The sequence below is a fragment of the Aquarana catesbeiana genome, linkage group LG02, assembly GCF_042186555.1.
Source record: "Aquarana catesbeiana isolate 2022-GZ linkage group LG02, ASM4218655v1, whole genome shotgun sequence".
NCBI classification, from domain to species: Eukaryota; Metazoa; Chordata; class Amphibia; order Anura; family Ranidae; genus Aquarana; species Aquarana catesbeiana.
This window is the reverse complement of record NC_133325.1, coordinates 195,747,598-195,770,834: the sequence shown is the minus strand read 5'-3', so window position 1 is coordinate 195,770,834 and position 23,237 is coordinate 195,747,598. Positions and strand designations below refer to the sequence as shown.

At 41.7% G+C, this 23,237-nt stretch overlaps 1 protein-coding gene across 6 annotated transcripts in view; it reads right to left on the bottom strand.

Annotated features, from left to right (window-relative positions):
• Positions 1 to 23,237, bottom strand: part of ZC3H13 (zinc finger CCCH-type containing 13) — a 113,253-nt gene that overhangs the window by 72,960 nt on the left and 17,056 nt on the right. For 4 of the 6 annotated variants that reach the window (XM_073614151.1, XM_073614152.1, XM_073614153.1 and 1 more), the window contains 6 exons: positions 20,085 to 20,193; positions 16,015 to 16,157; positions 12,680 to 12,837; positions 7,399 to 7,596; positions 2,332 to 2,508; positions 406 to 713 (listed from right to left, as the gene is read on the bottom strand). In XM_073614151.1, coding sequence (XP_073470252.1) covers positions 406 to 713; positions 2,332 to 2,508; positions 7,399 to 7,596; positions 12,680 to 12,837; positions 16,015 to 16,157; positions 20,085 to 20,193 — 1,093 coding nt within the window. The remainder of the gene's footprint in view (positions 1 to 405; positions 714 to 2,331; positions 2,509 to 7,398; positions 7,597 to 12,679; positions 12,838 to 16,014; positions 16,158 to 20,084; positions 20,194 to 23,237) is intronic. The other 2 variants (XM_073614154.1, XM_073614156.1) reach the window with 1 other exon arrangement.

Genomic DNA, 23,237 nt, shown 5'->3' with positions numbered 1-23,237 from the left:
TGTTCCACAGGCATACACAATTTTAAAGTTTGCCATGTTAAGGTATCAATTCTCCAGGGCCTCTGCCTATAAAAATATAAAATCTTTGGGTCTTCTAAGTAATTTTTTTTTTTTTTACTAAAAATGCTGATTTTACATTTTATGAGAGAAAAGATTTTTTCTGAACTGGAAGTGGTTAATACATTTTTAAAATATGCAATTAAATGTAACCAGCTTAAGAAGAACGTCACTTTGAGAATACCAAAATCTGCTGTCTGGTAGTGCAGGCCACCCAGCCCTTTAGCAGCTACTATTTAGAGACACCAGAAAAAATTGTAGTTAGAGAATCTCTACAGGAAAAAATTTTTTTTAGAATAACCAAAATTTTGAACAGGAACCTCAAATCACTTTACATGGAGCACATACCATCCCTCCTGTCGTGCCGCCTGTCCTGGGAAGCAGACGTTCTCTCCCTCTCAGGTCTTCCTTTTTCTCTAGCTGGGGAGTGATGTTTAGACTGACTTCGTCTCCTCTGAGGAGATGATCCATGAGTACCATACGGAGAGGAGGAGCGCCTTCCAGCAGGTGAGGAGGTCCTCTGATAATGAAGGGATGGGGATCTTCTGCGACGAGGGGAGGGAGAGTGTCTCTGTACAGAGGATCCAGACTGTGATGATGGAGAATGATGTCTTGATGACATGGGAGAGTGATGACGTGCAGCAGGAGAAATTGACCTAACAAATGTAAAATAAAAAATAATGTTTTTGGAAATTGCACATACATAATTTTTCTAACCACCAACTCTAAGTTGGCTCCTTCAGTAGAAGATAAAAGGGTTGATTCTTTAAAGCAGAACTGCTACTGCTGGTTAAGATTATGGAAATATTTTTTCATCCATAGCCCGTTCAAATAGGACTTTTGTGCTGTAAAATCCTATTCTTGGGGTTGATAAAGGGATGCTGAAATGGTAAACTTTTGGGGTATACCATCACCTGCATAAATCAGACAATGCCCCCCCCCCCCCCCCCCCCAAAAAAGGAAAGAAAAAAACCCCTCCTACTTCCAGCATGCCTCAGAATCAAGAGTAAACACACAAGAGTAGGGCAGCAGTGTCCTACCCCATGCTGGTAGCATAGGGGTTATTCTGGGCATAGAATGGCTCAATTTTTTCTGTTCTTATAGACATACATCTGGAAGAAACTCACAATTATTGTAGATCTAACCCCTAAATGAAAGACATTTAGCTTCCTGGAGCACAGTGCATCAAAATAATTTGCCATTTAATCATAAAAATCACTGTTTTGAAAGTGAAATGCTGAAACAACATGTTAGAGTGTACATAAAATTGTAGTGATTTAGGTTTTTTGAGATTTAAAAAGGAATGTTAAAATGCAATAGCTTTTGTGAACTGACTTTTACACACACAAAAAAAAAAAAAAAAAAAAAAAAAAGCCACAAAAATGAATAAACTATGCCTGTGCTAAATACATATAGCTAAACAATGGAATATTAACAGAACAGAAAATAACAGATTGTAAAACAGAAAATCCAGCACTTGTTAAGCCCACTTTTCAAAGCCTACTATGTAAGATTTTTTTACATACATGGTTGTTTCTTCATATCACTTTCTATGCTGAGGAGCCCAATCCTAATGAAAGAATGACCAGAACTCCGAAAGCCTGATTTATCACATCCTGTCCACACATGAAAGCCTGACAGATGCATCATTGGAAAGCACAAACATGCATTCAATATAGCAATATATATATCACCATCCGAAAAGCTACACTTTATCTTGTAACCAGAACCACCACATAAGGTATGAGATTTACGCAAAGGAGTTTTATGTAGGTTTTCTTCTCGCAGGCTGGTCACGTCACAAAAGCTAGTCTTTAGCCCAGGTTCACACTAGCGCAATCTTAGACATCGCATGTGATTTGCACCCGCACTGCAGGTGCCGATCGCATGCAATGTCTGTGAGATGCAAGTTCAGCCATACAGTTGTATGGCTGAACTCGCATTAAATTCGCAGGAAAAAAAGTGCAGGACTTTTTCCCCCCCGCACTGAAATCGGATCGCATGGGTGTTCTCACCTATGCGATCCGATTCCTGTGCGCCTTCACAGTTTGCACTGCGATCTGGGGGTGTCATTAACAATGTATTGACACCCGCAGCAGTTCGCAGAAGGCAGTCTTAACTACCTGCGGGAGGGGATCGATGCAGGAACCAGCGCTGTAATCACGCTGGTTCACGCATTGCACTAGTCTGAAACTAGGCTCAACGTATTCACTTGTACAAGAAAAAAAAAATCCCTCAGCTAATCCATCTTGAAAAGAAAGAAAAGCCTCATACCTGCGGGAAGGGGAGATGCCATGCTTGTGAGAGGAGGATTTGACAGGTGTTGGCGATGATGTGCGACGCCTTCGGGATGTAGGTGGAGAGTAGTCTCTTGAATGGGAAGAATTACTGCCTGAGCGCTCAGCTGGGCTTGGAGACCTTTTCTGCCTATGAGATCCTTCTGAAGTATCCCTAAATTAAATGAGAAAACTCTTGTGTAACTCAGAATGACATTTGTCTTAAAAAAACACTGAGCCAAATTTCATAGATTGTTGTTGCAAAGAAAACTAAAGCAGCAGTTGACCAGAGGCCCATTTTCTCTCTAAACACTATCTTTAGAGTCACTTGGCCCTCCTTTGCTTTTAGATTGTAAGCTCTAAAGCATAGGGCACTCAGATTCCTCTTGTATGTAATTGTATTGTAACTGTACTGTCTCCCTCCATTTTGTAAAGCGCTTTGCAGACTGTGGGCACTATATAAATCCTATATAATATCTATACTAATTAATGGGACTGTTCTAGATTGAGGAAATATTGCTGATTGTAAAACAGGACCTAATACTTAACCGTCCTGCTCCCTGCACCAAGGATCTGTGCCATTTGAAGAGATACCACAGCCGAAGAACCATGTAAAAAAAATGACCAGAGCGCCAAGCCTATTGCATCACATCCTTTACTTTAGTTCTTGTAATTCTACTAAATAATCTTCAGCACTTCAAGACTTCATTTTCGAGAGTTTCAGGTGCCTGGTTTCCCTCTTCTGCAGTTCAATCTATCAGCTCTTATGTCACTAGGAAACGCAGCAATGATGAAGGGGCTGACAAACAATGGAGCACAGCATGGACCAGGCTGTGAGCGAAGATTGGAGATGCTGCCAGTGGGACAAATACATTTTAAGATATTAGAAAAAAAAAAAAAAAAAAAGTTATATTGTCCCAGCAGCGGACCATAAAAAGGTCTCCCTAGACATACAATAACAGTGGCAAAAAAAAAAGTATCAAACAAAATACACCATGACTGGCTTCAGATACAGAAAATATGCCTTTTGGAGTGGCCCAGACCTTAAAGTGGTCGTTAACCCACTTCTATTAAATGGTCTTATCCCCTCTGTACCTTAACAACATGTGTCCCTGTGCCTGTATTCTGTAAAAAATCTGCGATGTCAGGGCTCAGCAGCCATGATTATGGTGGTCTGTTTGCAGAGGGGAGGGTATAGCCAGGCAGGATCAGCCAGGTTTTTTAGGGTATACAGGGGGCCAAATGACACACCAAAAGCACTGTACTGTATAACATGCTTTAAAGGAACAGGATCTGTTTTTTGTTTTTTTTGGGGGGGGGGGGGGGGGGGGGGGGTTAACAATCACTTTAACCCCATACCCCATAAAGATACAGTGGAATGACCTCAAAAGAGCTGTTCACACGAGATATGCTACAAATGTGTGAGCTGAAGCAGTTTTGTAAAGCGGAAATTCCTCCTGAACATTGTGCAGGGCTGATACAAAGCTACCAAATGGCCTTGCCTGAAGCTAGTGGCTACCAAAGAAGGTTCAACCAGCTATTAATTCCACTGACTTTTTCCTCCAGCACTATGAATGTTTAATGAGTGTATTCAATAAAGACAAGAGAAATTAGAATGGTTTGTGTAGTAATCTGCTTAAGCACATTTTGTTTGTCTATTGTTTTAGATGAGTATCAGATCATATTTTATGGCGAATTACTGCAGAAAACCAGTTAATTCAAAGCAGTTCACATACCTTTTCTTGCCACTGTATATTAATACAAGGTGCAACTCTTGAAAAAACTCAAATCTTATGTTGTATAATCTTAAAAGTAAATAAATATGAAAAACCATAGTACAGTCTTATATGAAATATAGAGTGCAAAGAGAATAGAAAATCAAGTGCTACGCAGTATCAAAAAAGACCTATACACAAGTCTGTTCTATATAAAACAATTTTTTTTTCTTTGATCTTCTTTGCATCTCTCGAATCAGTGTCCAGCAATATCAATTCCAGCAATTTATTTTATTTAGAGGATTGCAGCAGATAAGATAAATATTGACTCCATACATAAGTCGAACGTATATTCCAGTCCTCTGCAAAAGTACATTTATAAAAATACAAATATCCACAGAGGTGTACAGTACGATATACAAAAACCACATTGAACAACTAGAATCCATGTGCGGAAATGTCAAAAGTATATCTAAATAAAGAGAAAGGACTTGGTACAATGGGTATATAGAAAGACCTCTTGGATTCCGAGTGGTTGCAGGAAAGGAACTTATGCTCAGACAACCTCAGACCATAGTAAGCATAGTGCCTGGATCCGTGCACACCCAACAAGTTTTTCAATATATTATAAAAAGAGGGTAGTACAGAAACGAGAAAACAAAAAAAAACAAAAAAAAGTATACACTCCTTTTGAGGGTCAGAAAAAGTTATCTGTAAATCTTTCCAATTTAGCAAGAAAGGAGGGATAAGATGCAGCGTGAAGTTCCAAAAGAAACTTGTATGAGGTGGAAAGGGATCTTCAAATTGGACCCTCTCCCAAACATAGCTCTTTGAAAAAAATGCAACTTCCTAGGAAAAAGTACAGATTTTGGGTAGAGAGTGCAATAAGACCCCTTTCACACTGGGGCGCTTCTCAGGCGTTTTAGCGCTAAAGATAGCACCTGTAAAGCGCCTCTCTCAAGCCTCCCCAGTGTGAAAGCCCGAGTGCTTTCACACTGGGGCTGTGCGCTTGCAGGACAGAGAAAAAAGTCCTGCAAGCAGCATCTTTGGGGCAGTGTGGGAGTGGTGTATACACCACTCCCACACCGCCCCTGCCATTGAAATCAATGGGCAGCGCTGCCGAATCGCCTGCAAAGTGCTTTGTCAGCAGCGCTTTCCAGGTGGTTTTAACCCTTTCCTCGGCTGCTAGTGGGGTTAAAAGCACCTTGCTAGCGGCCGAAAAGCGCCGCTATAACAGCAGTAAAGTGACGTTAAAACTAGCAGCGCTTTACCGCCGATGGGGCCTGCTCCCCAGTTTGAAAGGGGCCTTAATCTGATCACTGAAATGCTCCCCAATGATCCAGAGAAGGGTTAGAGGAGCTAGGGAGCAAAGTGCCAATCGCAAACTAGGCATTGGAATGCAGGAAATGAGAGGCACGTAGTAAGCCTTAAGGTGACAAGGAATGTAAGTGCAAGTCAGTACGTCCAGGTAAGAACCCCAGATGGCCCATTATTAATTCCAGTGGTTTAACACAGCATGCCAATGGTTCACACTTTAAAGTTCCACTGAAGAATTCTTCTAATAACACACTCCTTGACCCCGCTGGTTGTTACGCGTAAACAACCCTTAAACTAATAGGCGGGTCTGTAAACACTTTTGGATAATTATGAGGTACCCCCCCCCCCCGCCCATCATCAAATAGAGATGTATGAGAAAAATGGCAAGAACGCTCAATAAAGTATGAAAAAAAAACCCTTTACAGGCAATGCCGCCTTTCTAGAAATGTTTCACAGACAAGATAAAGGGCTACTTTGCCAGCAAAAACCTTCAGAAGAACATCCCTGAAGAATTAAAGTTTGGTTTGTGCAAGGCAGAGAGAGAACCAAATTAGGGTCCAAAAAAAAAAGAAAAAAAAGAAAAAAGGTGCTGAAACAGGGGCCCAATATGAGAAACACCTTCAATAAAGGTTTTTACAAGGGACTGTGATGTCAGAGGCAAAGAGGATGAATAAGGTCAATACCTAACTTTTAAAAAGGGGCCTAGAAGCCAAGTCAAGACCTATTTGCAGCCCATCTCCTGGGCTGAATTGACTGCATTCTCACCAGGCAAAATAAGATTTCCAGGTACGATAAGAGATCTTCCTGGAGGTGGTTTTCCTTGTTTTTAGTAAGGTATGAATCACAAACTTAGAAATGCCTCTATCCATTAACCGCTTGCCGACCAGCCACCATCAATATACTGCGGCAGGTCGGCACGATCCCACGAACTATCGTAGCTGTACATCGGTACCTTTAAGCGGGATAGCAGGCGCGTGCACCAGCTGCACTGCGGGGGTGCCGATGCGCATGGCCGCGATGACTGCCGGGTGGGCCGAGAGCCAGAACAGGGATGGGTGTGTGTGTAAACACACAAATTCCTGTTCTGTGAGGAGAGACAGTAGCTACAAACAACGATCTGTCATTTCCTCCAGTCACTCCCATCCCATTACAGTTAGAACACACACTAGGAAACAGTTAACCCCTTGATCCCCCCTAGTGTTAACTCCTTCCCTGCCAGTGACATTTACACAGTAATCAGGGCATTTTTATAGCACTGATTGCTGTATAGTTGTCGATGGTCCCAAAAATGTGTCAAAAGTGTCCGATCTGTCCGCCATGTTGCAGTCCCGATAAAATAGTAAAAAAAAAAAAAAAGCCATACATTTTCCCCCTATTTGTAGGCGCTATAACTTTTGCGTAAACCAATCAATATACGCTTATTGCAATTTTTTTTACCAAAAATATGAAGAATACATATTGGCCTAAACAGGAAAAAAGGGCTTTATTAAAAAAAAATTAGGGATATTTATTATAGCAAAAAAGTACAAAATATTGAGTTTTTTTTCAAAATGGTCGCTCTTTGTTTAAAAAGGGCAAAAAATTAAAACCACAGAGATGATCAAATACCACATAAAGAAAGCTCTATTTGTGGGGGAAAAAAAAGGGACATCAATTTTGTTTGGGTGCAGCGTCACACGACCGCGTAATTGTCAGTTAAAGCGACAGTGCCGTATCGCAAAAAATGGCCCGGTCATTGAGCAGCCAAATCTTCCAGGGCTGAAGTGGTTAAAGTGATTCTAAAAGGTAATCTACTAGACCCCTCATGTTTCACCTGCCCTACATTGAAGCTTATGGAGCACAAATCGCAAACATACCAGGAATGTGTGGAAGCAATTTAGCCAAAGCAGTAAAGGTCATTCTGGGTGGGTCCTGTGTCAGGCTCTCCTGTGACAACCCAAGTGCCATTAAAAGGACAGCTTAATAGTAATGCTATTACAAAGAAATTATTAACAGGTTGCAGAAAGATGAAAAACAAGGCATATAACGCTAACCTTAGCCTGTCTTTTCGGTCTCTGTGCTTCTCAACATCCCTGCCTCTTTCCTTTACATCCTTGACTCTCTCCTCAACACGATCCTTTGTCTTATGCTTATCTTTATGTTTCTTTGAAACAGGAACTTCTTCTTGAGCTGGGGGTGGTGGACTTGGAGTCCGAGGTCCTTTCTTCTTGCTCTGAGCTCCTTTGGAATGTCTACGATAGATTTCAAACACAGTTATGGTGGTGTTCCCCTTACAAATAATTAGTATATGACTGAATTTTTACAAGTAAAAAAAAAAAAAAAACCAAAAACAAACAGTACTATGCAAAAGTTTTAGGCAGGTGTGAATAAATACTGTAAAGTAAGAATGATTTAGGCCCCTTTCACACGATCGGACTGTTCAGGTCCGCCTGTCAGTTTTGACGGCAGACCTGAACGGGCGCTCCATGTTAGACTATGGAGCGACGGATGTCAGCGGAGACATGTCCGACCCTGTCTGATCCCCTAAAAGCAGATGGATGGCCCTACGTCCAGATCTGTCGCTGGCGGATCGGATGAGATCTGACGAAAACGGACATGCTGTCCATTTTCATCCGATCCCTCCATAGGCAGCAGTGGTGCCTGACAAGCCCCTCCCTGCTCAGTGAGCAGAGAGGGACCCGTCATCCGCCGGCTCAGCGGAGAGATCTCCCGCTGAGCCGGCAGACCGAGGCGGGCTCCGTGGAAACGGAGTCCGCCTCGTGTGAATGAGGCCTAAAAAAAAAACAAAAAAAAAAAAAAAAACAATTGTTTATTTTGTATCAATTTACAAAATACAAAAAATCAAATCAATATTTGGTGTGCATACCCTTTGGTTTCAATCCAGCATCAATTCTTACACAAGAGTCAGATGTATGATTAACCAACTACACCAAGCAGGTGCTAAATGATCATCAATTTCATATGTAGATTGAAACCCAGTCATTAACTGAAACAGAAACAGCTGTGTGAGAGGCTTAAAATTAGGTAAGGAACAGCCAAAACTGCTACTAAGGAGGAGAGAATGTGGAAGTCAGTTTCATGTCACAGGTCATACACCATGGCAAGACTGAGCACAGCAACAAGACAAGATAGTTCTACTGCATCAGCAAGATCTGTCCCGGGCAAAAATTTCAAAGCCAACTGGGGTTTCAGGATTGTGCTGTTCAAGCTCTTTTGAAGAAGCACAGAGACTGGCAACATTGAGGACCGTAGACACAGCGTTCAGTCAAGGAAACTTAATGCAGCAGATAAAAGACACAGCATGCTTATTTCACTTCGACATCCGAAGATGTCCAGCAGTGCAATCAGAACAGAACTAGCAGAAGCTAGAGGAGATCCAGGTACACCCATCTATTGTACAGAGAAGTCTGGGCAGAAGTGGTCTTCATGGAAGAATTGCTGCTAAAAATCCATACCAGCGACTTGAAAACAAAACCAAGCGACTCAACTATGCACGAAAACGTAGAAACTGGGGTGCAGAAAAATAGCATCTAAGCCACATACACAGTACATCCCATAATACTTTGCTTCCAAGGCAGACAAACAATGGGATACAGGCAATTCAACACATAAACCCCCCCACCCCCAAACTATCTAGCAATGGTCAGACGAATGGTGGCATTTATCTTCATATATTTCTTGGGGATATTGTTCAGAAATATGTCCCAAGTGAAAGAGCCCCTTCATTCATTCAACACAAACCACACATCTAGAACCCTGGATGACAGGGGTAACACGAAACGCTGAGTCCAGTGTGGTTGTACAGAGAGTCTGATTAGTGCAGATCAGGCTGAGGTTCACCCTATGCCCCTAATAGACACAGGGTAACTTACACGTAGGAGGGGGCGGTGGAGCTGGACAAGGAGTTTCAAGAGCTCTCCAAGGTAAGCTAGGTTCCACAAGCCCCCAGTCCAAAGTGACTCCCGTCACAAGCATTTCTGCTTTGCTTTTTGCAGTTTACATGACAGGTACTCTGATGGCCTGGTCACAGGTATTCGATACTCATATGAACTGTGACAGGTACTCAGATGAACTGTGACAGGTACTTTGATGGGTGGTGACAGTTACTTTGGGTGGTGACAGGTCCTCTTTATTGGGGGGGGGGGGGGGCAATCGGTGTGTGTTGGTGTACACTGTAAGCGGTAACGAGATGTTACTGCAATCTCCTCACACACGATCGGTGTGTGAGGAGGAGAACCCGGTAACATCTCGATACCGCTCTATGTTTACATTTCATGATCGGCTGTGAAAGGATCACAGCCGATCATGTGGTAAACAGCCGCTGGCCAATGGCTGTTTACCAGTGTCGGTGACAAGCAGTGTTCCCGGGAACACACCGCCACTGGCGTGCAAAGTGGGGTGGTACCATCTGTGATCGGCCGTGACTTCATCACGGCGGATCACGTGGTAAACAGCCATGCCCAATGGCTGTTCACCCACCTCGGTGTCGAGCGGCGTCTCTGTGACACCCCGCTGAAGGTACAGGGCTGCGCGCACATGATCGCGCGCATGCCCTGTTTAAATGGACAGACGTCATATGACGCCCGCCCAGAATAAGAGCCACGCCGCCTGGTCGTCATATGATGCTAGAAAAACTCCTGCAAGCAGCATCTTTGGAGCGGTGTATACACTGCTCCTGCCCATTGAAATCAATGGGGCAGCACGGCTATACCGCCGGCAAATCAATGGGGCAGCAAGCGCTCTGCGGTGGTTTTACCCCTTTCTTGGCCGCTAGTGTGTGTATGTGGGGGGGGGGGTAAAAGCGCCCCGCTAGCGGCTGAATAGCGCCGCAAAATTGACAGTCAAGCAAAGCTAAAAATAACGACACACCCACTTCCCCAGTGTAAAAGGGGCCTATGAACCATCTTCAGTGTAAAGAACAAGGAGCCCTGGAAGTGATGGTTTGGCTCCCACAGAGCCCTGATCTCAACAGAGTGTCTGAGATTACATTAAGGCTGCATTCACACCTAAGCATTTTCAGCTCATAAAACGCCCACCAAAAAAACGCCTGAAAAACGTCCAAGCAAAATCCCCTTCATTTCAATGGCACCTGTTCACATCTGAGCGTTTTGTCACCTGAAGCAAAAGGTCTGAAAAACGCCCATTGGGGCAGACTACAGGCGTTTTTCTGCCTTTTACATTGGTGATCTGTACAAAATCGTGGCAAAAACATCAGCGAAATCACGGTAAAAACGCCCGACTTTGAAATGCTCAGATGTGAATGCAGCCTAAGAGAAATATTTGAGGCAGCCTACATGCACAGAAGATCGATGGTTAGTTCTCCAAGATGTTACATAGTAGGTGAGGTTGAAAAAAGACACAAGTCCAACCTAGGTGTGCGATTATATGTCAGTAGTACCTTGTATATCCCTGTATGTTGTGGTCGTTCAGGTGCTTATCTAAAAGTTTCTTCAAACTATCGATGCTCCCCGCTGAGACCACCTGTGGAAGGGAATTCCACATCCTTGCCGCTCTTACAGTAAAGAACCCTCTACGTAGTTTAAGGTTAAACCTCTTTTCTTCTAATTTTAATGAGTGGCCACGGGTCTTGTTAAAATCCCTTCCGCGAAAAAGCTTTATCCCTATTGTGGGGTCACCAGTACGGTATTTGTAAATTGAAATCATATCCCCTTTTAAGAGTCTCTTCTCCAGAGAGAATAAGTTCACACCTGCCTAACACGTTTGCAAAGTACAGTATATACAAGTCCCCTGATGTCATGGGTGTTTCCACTTAACAGTACTCATATGATGATGTGCGAGTCCCATTGAGTGCAGTACTGTGAGCCAGACCAGAGTGATGAAGCCCCCACAGAGCATGTGTCCTCAACAGTTTGAGCTCACAGCAAAAAGTGGATTGAATAATGCTGGCAATCAATCATCCTGTAAACAGAATACCCATCTGGTATGGGAGAGAACCAGATTAAAGGTTTTGCATCTACAGCAACATACAGTACTCTATTTTCACTTTATTTAGCAGCCAATAGCAAAGTAAAGTACCATATATGCTCGAATATAAGCCGAGGCAATTTTACCATAAAAAACTGGGAAAACTTATTGACTCGAGTATAAGCCTAGGGTGAGAAATGCGCAGCTACTGTAAGTGGAAAAGAGGGTCAACAATGCCCATTTGCATGCCTCACTGTGCCCATTTGCAGCCATAGGTCCCCGAACTTCAAACTCGGTAGTTAAGGGTTCCTAGATGCCCACTAGCTGCAGCCAAAATTTGGGGTCTATGGACCCAAAGGGTCCTGAAATGACATTGCTGCAGGTGGACACAGTTGACCGACTTTGGGGCCCCCCTATCTCGGGGCCACTTGTTACTAGGAACCCCAAATTTGGTGTGCAAACCCAGTGGAAACAGCACTACAATATATCCAAAGCTGTGGTTCCTAGAACCAAGTGGTCCCGAGATACGGGGCCCCAACTTCGGTTCGGAAAATGTCAAGCACTTTTCTGCAGCAGAGAATGACATATGTGCATAAATATATGCAGGGGAGTAATGTACCCTTATAGTAATGCAAACCTGCTGTATTGTCCTGAACGAATTGTGAATTCAATTTTGTATAATGGGGAACACCCAAAGATGGGTGGGAGAATTAAAACACCACAAGGGGTACGAAGTGAACTAAAGAAGGAGAATCAGGATAAGAGAAAAAAAAAAAACAGCAAATTCCCCAGAACAACGAACTACCCAAAAATCATGAATCTGTCTGTGGCTCTTCAGTGGATACAGTGATTCTCTCCACATCAATCTCTGACAAAGATTTAGTCCAAGCTTTACTACCATGTTTGTCTGAAAATAAGACCGGGTCTTATATTAGTTTTAACAAAAGACACAGTAGGGCTTTATTTTCAGGGTAGGTCTTACGTAATGTGCTGACTTCTCTCCCCATCTCCCTCCCTTGTCAGGAATCCCCAGTGTGAACTAAATGTACAATGTGTGCGTTTCTGTAATATAATTGTGCCAAATACCTTCGTTATAGCAACGTGACCCGCCGGAGCTCTCTTCCCCGCTCCGAGCACTGCAGGGGGGGCACCAAGATCCCCTGCTGACAGCTGGGGGGGGGGGGGATGAGGAAAGGAGGGATGAGGAGGGAGGGATGAGGTCAGCTGAGCGCCGCTGTATTGAAGGTATTTGGTACATATATATTACAGAAACACACACATTGTACATTATATAATACTGTAATAGAGTAATATTAAAAAAATAAAAATTAATGATCTAGTATTTAAAACCACATACAGGACACGTAAAAGGAAAAACCTTAAACTGACCTGGTTGGTAAATCTGAAGGTGGTGGAGATGCTCCTAAGGAAGTTCTCTTTTCCTTCTTGCTGGTGGGGTTATTGGACTTTGGGCTGGACTTGCGTTTTGGAGACTTGCTAGATTTACTTGGTGAGGGAGACATTTTTGCTACAACTTCAGGTGAAATCTATAAGAAACAAATTTAGGAATTAGATCTATGAATATTTACAAGCATCCAAGCAATGGGAAATTTAATCGGTAACAAACAAGGATGGAAACCTGGCTACTAAAGGGCACAGGAAAAAAAAAAAAAACCAAGACAAGCATATTTATGTTCCAAGATCTGCCATTTAATCTCACCAACCACAAAAACACAACTGTCTTTATAATTCTTCACAATTAGGCTGAGACAAACACTGAGTCTGAGAAAGAATGCAAAGATCCATAAGAGCAGAAGGCAAACACAAAACTGAGCTTTTGTTGTCCCATTCACACATACCTTAAAAAAACACTTCTTACCTTTCTCAGGACTAAAGCTGGCCATATTCTGATCCAAATTTGGCTGCTTCAACAGGGACCAGCTTAATTTCAATCAGTGTGTGGCTGTCCCTGTTCAACAGAAGTTGATCGATTACTCAATCCACCTCGTTTGTGTGGATGGAGAAATCTTATTTTATTCAGCTCGCTGGCTAAAAAAAAATAATTTAAATAAGTCTTTGGCCAGCTTAAGTCTCCTGCAAAGCTGGCCATACAAATGTACAACCACAGTTCAAAAAAAAGGGAAGCTTTGTAAAGATCTACATAAAAACAGAATGCAATGGTTTGCAAATCTCATGAAACCATGGAACCCATATTTTATTTACAATAGAAAATAGAATACATATAAAATGATTAAACTGAGAAAACTTACCATTTGAAGAAAAAAAAAAATATAGAAGGCAATTTTGAAATTGATGTCAGCAACATGCCTTAAAAACAGTGATGTATGAAACTTTCTAGACAAATGCCACAGAAGGGGAGTAAAAGATCGACTGCATCAAGCCTGCACCCGTTTCTTCCAAAATCCACAGCTGCTGAAGATTTTTTTTCTCCGCCCACGGCAACACTGTACACACAGTAAGCTTCCAGATGCAGACAACACAATATATTTGGCCAAGCTGGATGGATTACTAGTGTTACCCTCTCCCTCTTGTGATTATATCTAGCGGCCGCTCAAAGCAACATCAAGAATCGGGGCATCCCTGATGCGATGAGTCATCCCTGTTGTCATTGGGGTCTCCTCCAAAATCTATACCAGACCCTTAACCACCCCAGCAGGCCACGCCTCTAGGACCACTCCCTATGACTTCATAGGGGTGGGGTCACCTTGGACCTACCATGAAAACCACACCCTATGATGCCATAAGATGTGGTCACGAGGACCGTTTTGTGACATCGCAGGGGCTGGGTCACCCAGTGAAGTCGGACAATTCCACCCCTATGACATCATAAGGTGTGGTCTCCAAGGGCAGTCAGAGGCAGGGTCATCCAGTGACGTCCCCGGGTGACCACACTCCTTTGCTTGGAGGAGAAGCAAATCATGTCATACGGCAAGTGTCAGGCGACAGGAGCCTTCGTGTTCGGCAGACGTCATTTTTTTTCCTCCATGCAGGTCCATGGCTGGCATTTGTGATTGACTATTGATTTACATCCGGGGGCTTTTGTTTGTTTTTTAAAGAACAAAATTTGTCTTGTGTTTTTATGACTTTTGGTGAATGAGTAGGGATACTTTTTACCCCGAACTCATTCACATGGTGGGGTGACGATCGGGGGGGGCTTCCAGATTCCAATGTTACCCCATGCACCCACACAACCACCAAGCCAGGGTTGTGGGGCAGAGGCCCTTGGCCTCATCAACATGAGCAAAGCACCCCATCCCCTATGTTGAGGGCATGTGGCTTGGGATGGTTCCCACCCCCCTTCCTTTCCTGGCCTGCATGCTCAGACAAGGGTCTGGTATGGATTTTGGGGGGGATCCTATTTTATTTAAATTTTTTCTCCCCTTAAAACCCACACATTTCACAGCTTAAATTAGCCACTATTACAAACTATTATCTCTTTATAAAAACTTGAGTAAGGATTGCTTGGTTGCACGTTAATCTATTGTTTAAAATTTTAAGCACTCTGTACTTTATTATGTATGAATTGTAGTAGGGTTGTCCCGATACCGATACTAGTATTGGTACCGATACCAAGCATTTGCCCGAGTACTTGTACTCGGGCAAATGCTCCCGATACTTCACCCGATACCTGGTCAGTGGTGATCGGTGAGTGGGGGAGTTACAAGCTTCTCTCCCCCCCCCCCTTTCAGCTGCTTTAGTGAAATCTATACAGCGGTGATCAGTGCTTGCAACTCCCCCCACACACGATCACCGCTGACTGTCACCGCATCCTCCTCAAGTCCCCCTTCATGTCCCCTCCGTTCTGTTGTTCCACTCCTTTCTTCCTCCGTGTCCCCCTCCGTTCTGCTGCTGTCCCCCTCCTTTCTGCTGCTGTCCCCCTCCAGTTTTCCTCCGTGTCCCCCTCCGTTCTGCTGTACCTCTCCATGTTCTCCTCCTTCCTTTATTGTATGGACAGAGTCAGCTGACTCTGCCCATTCACATAACTGAAACATTGTAATCTCCTGTGATTACGATGTCTCAGTTTATGAATGGAGAGGAGCCACTGTCTTCTCTCCATTCATTTTCAGTGCAGCTGAGGCTGCAGAGAAAGGAACTGGGGAATCTCTATCCTCTGTCTCTTTCTCTGTCTCAAGGGGGATATTTCAGGGGTCTATTAAGACCCCTGATATCTCACAAAGCCCCCCCACAAGGTTCATAAAAAAAAAAAAAAAAAAGTACTGCAATAAATAATTAAAAAAAAAATTGTAAAAAATAAAAATTAAAATAAAAAACAAACAAACAGACACCATCCACCCCTGCCTCCCTAAAAAAAAAGGAAGAAGAATGCATTGTAAAAAATAAAAAAAACAAAAAAAACAAATTGTAAACAAAATAGTAAAAAAAAAAAAAAAAACACCCCAAAAAAACCACTGTCGCGTGACAAAAAAGTATCAGTAATCGGTATTGGTGAGTACTTGGGGGGGGGGGGGGGGGGGGGGGAGTATCGGTACTTGGTACTCGGTCTTAAAAAAAAGTGGTATCGGGACAACCCTAAATTGTAGTTCATGTGTATGACTGGATTTGTTTATTTTTATTCTTGCAAATAAGGCTGTACCACCACTTTAGGGGAATTTAGTGCTGGCTTTGATGGTCTATAAAATAAAGCAATCGTGTTACATAAAAATATGCAATCAATCTTTTTGGACTGAAAGATTTAGAAATACCTCTTTTTTTATGACGATCTCTTCTCGCTTTTCCATGTTCTCCTGTTCTAATTTCATTAATTCTCGCTGAATCTTCTGACGCTTCATTTCCAATGACAATTCGTGGTCATAGTCATAACTGCCATCACCATTATCTGAATCAACTGTAATAGATAAATAGGAAGCTTTGTATTTTTATTTAGGTCTCACGGTAAGATATTTAAACAGCTGCTGGATTTTTAATGATGGGTTTAGGGTTAGGAGCTCAGAACATTCATTAATTATATAGCTTGGTGGGTGCCTATACATTCACACCCCAAGACAATATTACCTAATAGAAGAGATGCAGAGCTAAAGTAAATGGGACACCAAAAAGCATCCACCTAACTGCCCTAAAGAGAATGCCGCCAATGATCTTATCGTGAATCAGTTTCCCAAGGAAAAGTTTCTTGCCACTGCTTAAATCACAAAGGACTTGTTTCAAGACATAAAACTATAAGACAAGCTATGCATATTATACCAATGGATTTGTGGCCTCATTAAAATCAAACAGCAGGAGCATTACAGCTACTTTAAATTGGCCACCAGGCATACAGCTAAACTCATGAATATGTTCTGAAATATGTTCCCCATCCCTGAGGAGCCTACATTGGCTAACCGTAAAGGATCGGATCACATTCAAGACCCTCTGCCTCACCCACAAATGCCTACAAGGAAACGCTCAATACCTATGCGAGAAAATAAAACGCTACATACCTAATCGCAGTCTTCAATCAACCAACCAAAACCTCCTCCACATTCCCAAATCCTGCCGCAAATCGAAGGGAGAAGGAAGATTCCCAGTCCAAGGACCACGGCTATGGAACACTCTATCGACCAACATCCATATGGAAGAAAACCATCAGGCCTTCAGGAAAAAACTCAAGACCTACCTCTTCTAACAAGCTGGACCACACAGGACGGACCAAGTGCCTTGAGGCGATTGAGTTCGCATTTGCAGCGCTATACAAGTCATTCATTCATAAAAGCACTTCTTATATGCTTTAATTGAAATAAAGCCTACAGACCTACCCTACTGTGCAAGGGAGCTTGTGGCCATATAAATGTAACAGCAAGAGTGTGAGTAGTCCCCAGCCCAGCTTTCTATATGTTCTGAGGGTGGAAGTCCCTTTAATGATGTTGCAAAATGATTCAATTATGCAGCAGATCACAAGACTAACTCGACTACGAATTCAAGTCTAAGTGCTCCAATTACATACAAGTTTATTTTACCATCAATAACAAAACAAATAGGTCCACCATGTATACACAAATCAGCAAGGAATATAAACCCAAGGATCAATTAATAAGCTCGATTTATAATGGAAAGCTAAAATGTGCTTAAACTTGTTTTGCTATGCAGCACAAGGAGCATAGCTTACCCATAATCAAGTGCATCCCAGGTCTGTCTGACTGCTGCTTAGTGCGGGCATTATCTGACAGTATTCATCTTTAAAAGTAGAACTGAAGTCCCAATACTTACCATTCCTTTAACGGTCCGATGTCCCGTGCTGGCATTTTCTACATGCACAGGAGTTGAGTCATCCCGGCACACAGGTGCATTACCAGAATGTATACTGTAATGCACTTGCACAGCTCAGTGTACATACCAAAGAAAATTGAGCAAGCAGGTAGGATTATTTTATTGCAGAAGAGAAACTACATGCCTGCTCGCAGTCTTTAAATCTGGAACTTTAGTTCCGCTTGAACATCATCTGCTGCAAATACTAAAGTCTTGGGCCACTTGCCTGCTCCAGCAACCCACTTCCTCCATCCATAGAATTCAAATTATTCGGTCAGAGAACACCAACAGCATTCTGTGAATGGAAGACTGGCTCCATCTCAGATAATTTCAGAGCACTTTGCATCTGAGAAAGAAAGTTATGAGTTCTATAAATCGGGGGGGGTTAGAAATGGCAGGGAAGCAGCAGGTGATGTGAACCTTAGCAGTGCTGGATTTCTGCACTATGTAGCCAGACATAGGAAACACCTCAGGAGGCAAGTTCTGTTTCTGGTGCTAAAAAAGAAAAAAAAAAAACCCCACATATTTAACTACATTTAACACACTTGCAATGAGGGCACACCTGGGCTTGTTGCCGAGCCGCACTGTGTGCATCCAATGAGACTCATACAGTCAATGGTAACCATAAGAAAGAGCGCTAGTCGAGCCAGTCTTGTGTGGACAGATAACCAGGCAAAAATCAATAAGATAAACCATGTATTGAATTATTGTTACCATAAGATGATTTAAAAAACTGTTAAAATTCTCCTTGCATAAATATATGACAATCAGCTTGCTCACTCTGTGGTGGTACCTTATGGCGGTGGCCAGAATGGACTGGCTTGTTGAAGATTTGCTGTAGTGGCGGAACCCTCATGCCCCCTTACGAAACCCACAAAAACGGGGAAGGGTGAACCCAACTCATGTAGGGACTGCATTTTTATCACACCTCTCCTGGTGTGTTCATCCATATAGCTGCTTATTGGGCACAAGTAGTACACTGAAATTGTTCCCATTGCTACAAATGTCCCAGTTTCCTGGCGCCAGACCTTTTCTGTTGTTGTCATCCAATGAGACTTACCTCTGCCCCTGCTCTCTCCTCACTGGCGGTGATTGGCAGCAGCTGTTCTCAACAGCAACCACTGCTACCTTGAAGTCTAGTGAGGAGAGACAGGTTGCTCTCGGGCACAGCACTGAATCGAGATCAGGCTCTGATAAGTATAAGAGGGGTGGGGGGAAGCTGCACTCAGGTTTTTTACCTTATTGCATAGAACGACGCAATAAAAGGTACAAAAAAAAAAAAAAAAAAAAAACATCTGCCTTTAGAACCACTTTAACAATGGCAGTTCCCATGACAGGGCAGAGGAGCAGAAATTCAGCAAAACAACTTCATCAAAGAACATGTGCAACAACAAGAGCCTTGTAGGAAAGGGTTAAATCCCATGTTCAGCGTTTCAGCAGTCTGTCTCCCTTGTGCAGGGATTCTTGTCATTTCATATATGGTCACCTATAAAGGGAGTGAGGAGATAACACTACAGTGGGGACACTAGCAGCACTAAAACCTGCAAGGTTATGACTCCAACCCTCTTTCAACCCCCACCACACACAAACTTCTACATTATGAAGACTCTCTAAAAACACTAATGTTCTAACATGAAGACACTACGGGGTCTATTTCTGAAAAAAATAAAAAATTGCTGTGCAAATGTCTCAAGCATCCCCACAGTCAACACAAATAAATCCTGTGTAATAGGTTTACTTTCTAGGATCATCAGCTCCATCCAGTGGCCATAATAGTTTTTTTTTTTTTTTTTAATTGGGGTATTTCAGCATTATGGTCACTAGATGAAGTTGACAATCATAGGAAGTAAACATATTAGACAAAATTACAGGGATTATTCATGAAGGTTGTGCAGCACTTTTTTTTAAGCAAACCCCAAAAGTATTACATCAATACGGCTAGATGCACACATATGAACCAATGCCATTTTAAAAACACACATGCCCTTAACAAAAGTTTCCCAACACTACTATAGGGTTTTTCATAAAGGTTTTTTCTATCCTACCTTATACTCACTCATTTTTCCACATTGGTCAACTGTGTCAAAAGAAAAAGAACACCTGATTGCAATTGGTAAAAGCTCTAAATTTAAGCAATAGGCAGAGTACGTACAATTAAAATTTTAAGTGGATTTCCATTATGATGCACAGTTTTATATAGTAAGAACTGCTGTTACATTTGTGGAAGTTTCCATGTAATTCACAGTCAGCAGAAAAGTCATCAATATGGAGCACACTAGCCAGTAAGGTTTTCCCTGTCTTCCTATATGTCAGTCCTTGCAAACAATGAAAAAAAAAAAAATAATAATAATAATAGAGGACTCTTCAGATATTTTTGTGCCGCCCAATTCAAAAAAAAAAAAAAAAAAAAAAGGATCAACCACAGTGCAAGACATCCATCGCTAAATAAATATGCTGCCCAATTCTTGTGTAAAGAATTATAAAAATATAAAATACCAATGCCCCTAATATTTTGTTTCCATGTTCTCACCTTCTCTAGTGGTTTCCCATTCACCGCCCTCCTCGTCACTGTCTGGAGTTCTCTCTTTAGTAATTTTGATATCTTCTTTTTCTCTGTGTCTTCCCCTGGAAGACTCTTTCTATAGGAAAAAAAGACAAGACATGGTTGAACCATGCATGTAACACTACATGTCCATACAACAAATGAACACTGCCACAAACACACATATCTAGAGAAATCAGTCTATTGTTGTATTAGTTATATCCACGTGGGTGTGTTTGACTTCATTTAAATCAATCAAAAACCTGTGCGTAGAGTAAAAAAGAATTCAGTGAAAACAAGTGGATCCAAAAACATAGGCAGGTGATTTTACATGCAAATCTTGACTATTCCTGGTCCAGGGTATTCCTGCCCCATCCCAAAGCTGGCCATACACTAGTAGACTTTTGTTCAAAAGTTTTCATTGTAAGAAGGTTTTTGTTTCCAATCAGTGAGCTCCAGGGCGGATAAAGATTAATGATTTAAAAGAAATAAAATTCAAAAAAATGATTTTTTTTTTTTAATTTAAAGTCAAATTTGTTTTAATAAAATGCTTTTGGAGCAAAAATCTATCTAAAAGATAGTTTTCTATTTAAGATACATTAATAAATCTAGTTGACTTAAAGCCTTTTTACTAGTGGACTTAAATCATGATTTAAACCGTGATTTAAATCAAATCTACCCTGGTGAGCTCAAATAGACATTCATTTTTATCTGATGTAAGCAAAGGAGCAGAATTGCAAATTTTTCTCAAATGAAAAATGTTACATTTCATTTGGAAAAGTTCATTTACTCCAAAAGAAATAAGGCCCAAGTGTTCGGCTTCACATTAATAATGTTATTTCTCCTCCCTTTCTACTACATAGGGGTATTCAACAGAGGTGCCCTTTATCCCCCATATTATTTGCCTTAGCGGTAGAGCCTCTAGCCATCAAGATTAGGAGGGCCCCCAATCTTATAGGTTTTCGCAGAGGTCTGTTGGGAGGAGAAAATATCCTTATATGCGGACGATACCCAATTATATTTGGGAGATACCACAGATTCACTACAGTCCCTAATGGCGCTTATTAATAGAAGTGGAGACTTTCGGGTTTTACTATAAAATTGTACCAGATCAATTCTTGTGCTCCTTGATGTGCTGGGCTCCCCTTTACCTGAATGAGCCAACTCAATATTGAACCCTACAAACTAAGACTGGGATGCCATTAAAGTTCATGTGCCCCAATACTTTTGGTAATATAGTGTATGTATTAAATATATGGTCTTGCTCTCCTCCATTTCCTCCTTATCAGCATCTCACAAGCTATCTCAATTCATACTCCATCGGGCTTACCGGACACCTGCCAAACTGTTTGACTGGGGTAGAAGATATACACCCATTTGGCCTAAATGTAATGTGGAGACTTTATACACATGATCTGGCAGTGCCCAAAACTGACACGGTATTGCAGAGGTATTGAAAATTATTTCTTCGATTACCCATATCCCCATTCACAGTGATCCATTAGATGCTAAACTAAATCAACTGGGTACCTAGAACATGATCGTTCGCCTTCTGTATTTAGCCAGAAAGTTAAATGCTCAATATTGGATGCCTCTGTGATATCTACTAAAAAGCAGTGGGTGGATAAAGGTGATTCTTTTTTACTAAGAGCAGCTTACCTACAGTTATTGTAATGCTTTGCGCAAATTTGATTTGATCTGGCAGAGGTAAAGAAACCATGGTTAGTAATAGATAGGCTGCTGCAGATATGAGTGTTGATGGTCCCCTTATTGGGGCAAAGATAATGCTCCCCAGTTTCTTATGCTGCTCTGATTATACATGTCTTTTTGATAGGACATGTAACACTGAATATTTTTAGAAGAGAGCTGTCGTCTGCTTTTTTTATTTTACCTGCCTTGTGTTTGTACTGCTGTTTGTTTTCCTTTGGAAAGGTCCTACCTAAACTACTCTCTTATATTCCATGTGTAAATCGACAACGCAACATATTGTATTGCTTTGTTCTTAATAAAAGTTTGGATTAAAAAAATAAAAAGAGCAATATTGCCAGCTTAACTCCTGAGCCTGAAACTGATGACATTAAAAGGTTAATGGGAGAGCTCAGAAGGTGGGAAAAGTGTGTCCAAGATTGTTAAAGGAAAAGTCTACTGCTAACTTCAGCAGCCTATATCTTTGAAACCATTGATCGCTGGGAATACCAAGGCCATGCATACAGGTTCCACGCTACATTTTTAGTCAATATACAATACCCTTTTATGGTATTGGTCTAGTGATTATAATGGCTTAAAGTGGATGTAAACCCGTTTCATTAAATTTGAGCTGGGCACATATCTGCAGTGTTTTCTTATCTGTCTTCAAAGCACTATGTCCCGTAGATGTCTCCTGCTCCATTCTTCTGTTAACAGTAGAGCTGCATGATTCCGGCCAAAATGAGAATCACTATTTTTTTTATTAATTCATTAAAGTGTGTTTTTCCCCAAAAAAATTGCATTTGAAAGACCTCTGTGCAAATACAGGGGCACATAAAATATTGCAACAACCATCATTTTATTCTCTAGGGTCTCTGCTAAAAAAAAAAAATTATATATAATATATATATATATATATATATATATATATATATAATATTTGGGGGTTCCCAAGTCACTTTCTAGCAAAAAATACTGATTTTAACATGTAAGCAACAAATGTCAGAAAAAGGTTTAGTCTTTAAGTAGTTAATTTCCCTCATTTACAGACCGAAGTTCATTCCTTTGATCTAAAAGGACAAAGTGTTACAATGTTTCTCCCTATCTCAGTCTAAGTCTAAGGCAACTGTTTTTTTTTTGTTAGACAGCTGTCAACTGTGAGCAGAGAACTCTGCATAGAAACTGAATATGGTTTGTTAAGATCGCGAAGGGGAAAGAATCGCGATCTAATTCTTTAACGATTAATCGCGCACCTCTAGTTAACAGCCTGATAACTTCTGACAAGTTCTCTGTCACATATGATAAAAGCAGCCGGAGTTTTGTGTTGGGAAGGTTGCTATAAAATAGATTCAAAGAACACCCCTGAAAGTCACCACCTATGGAGGAGAGGGGGTGTGTGCCTTTCTTCCAATCAGCCATCTTGCTGTATGCCGAGGCTTCACTGCAGTGCTAAAT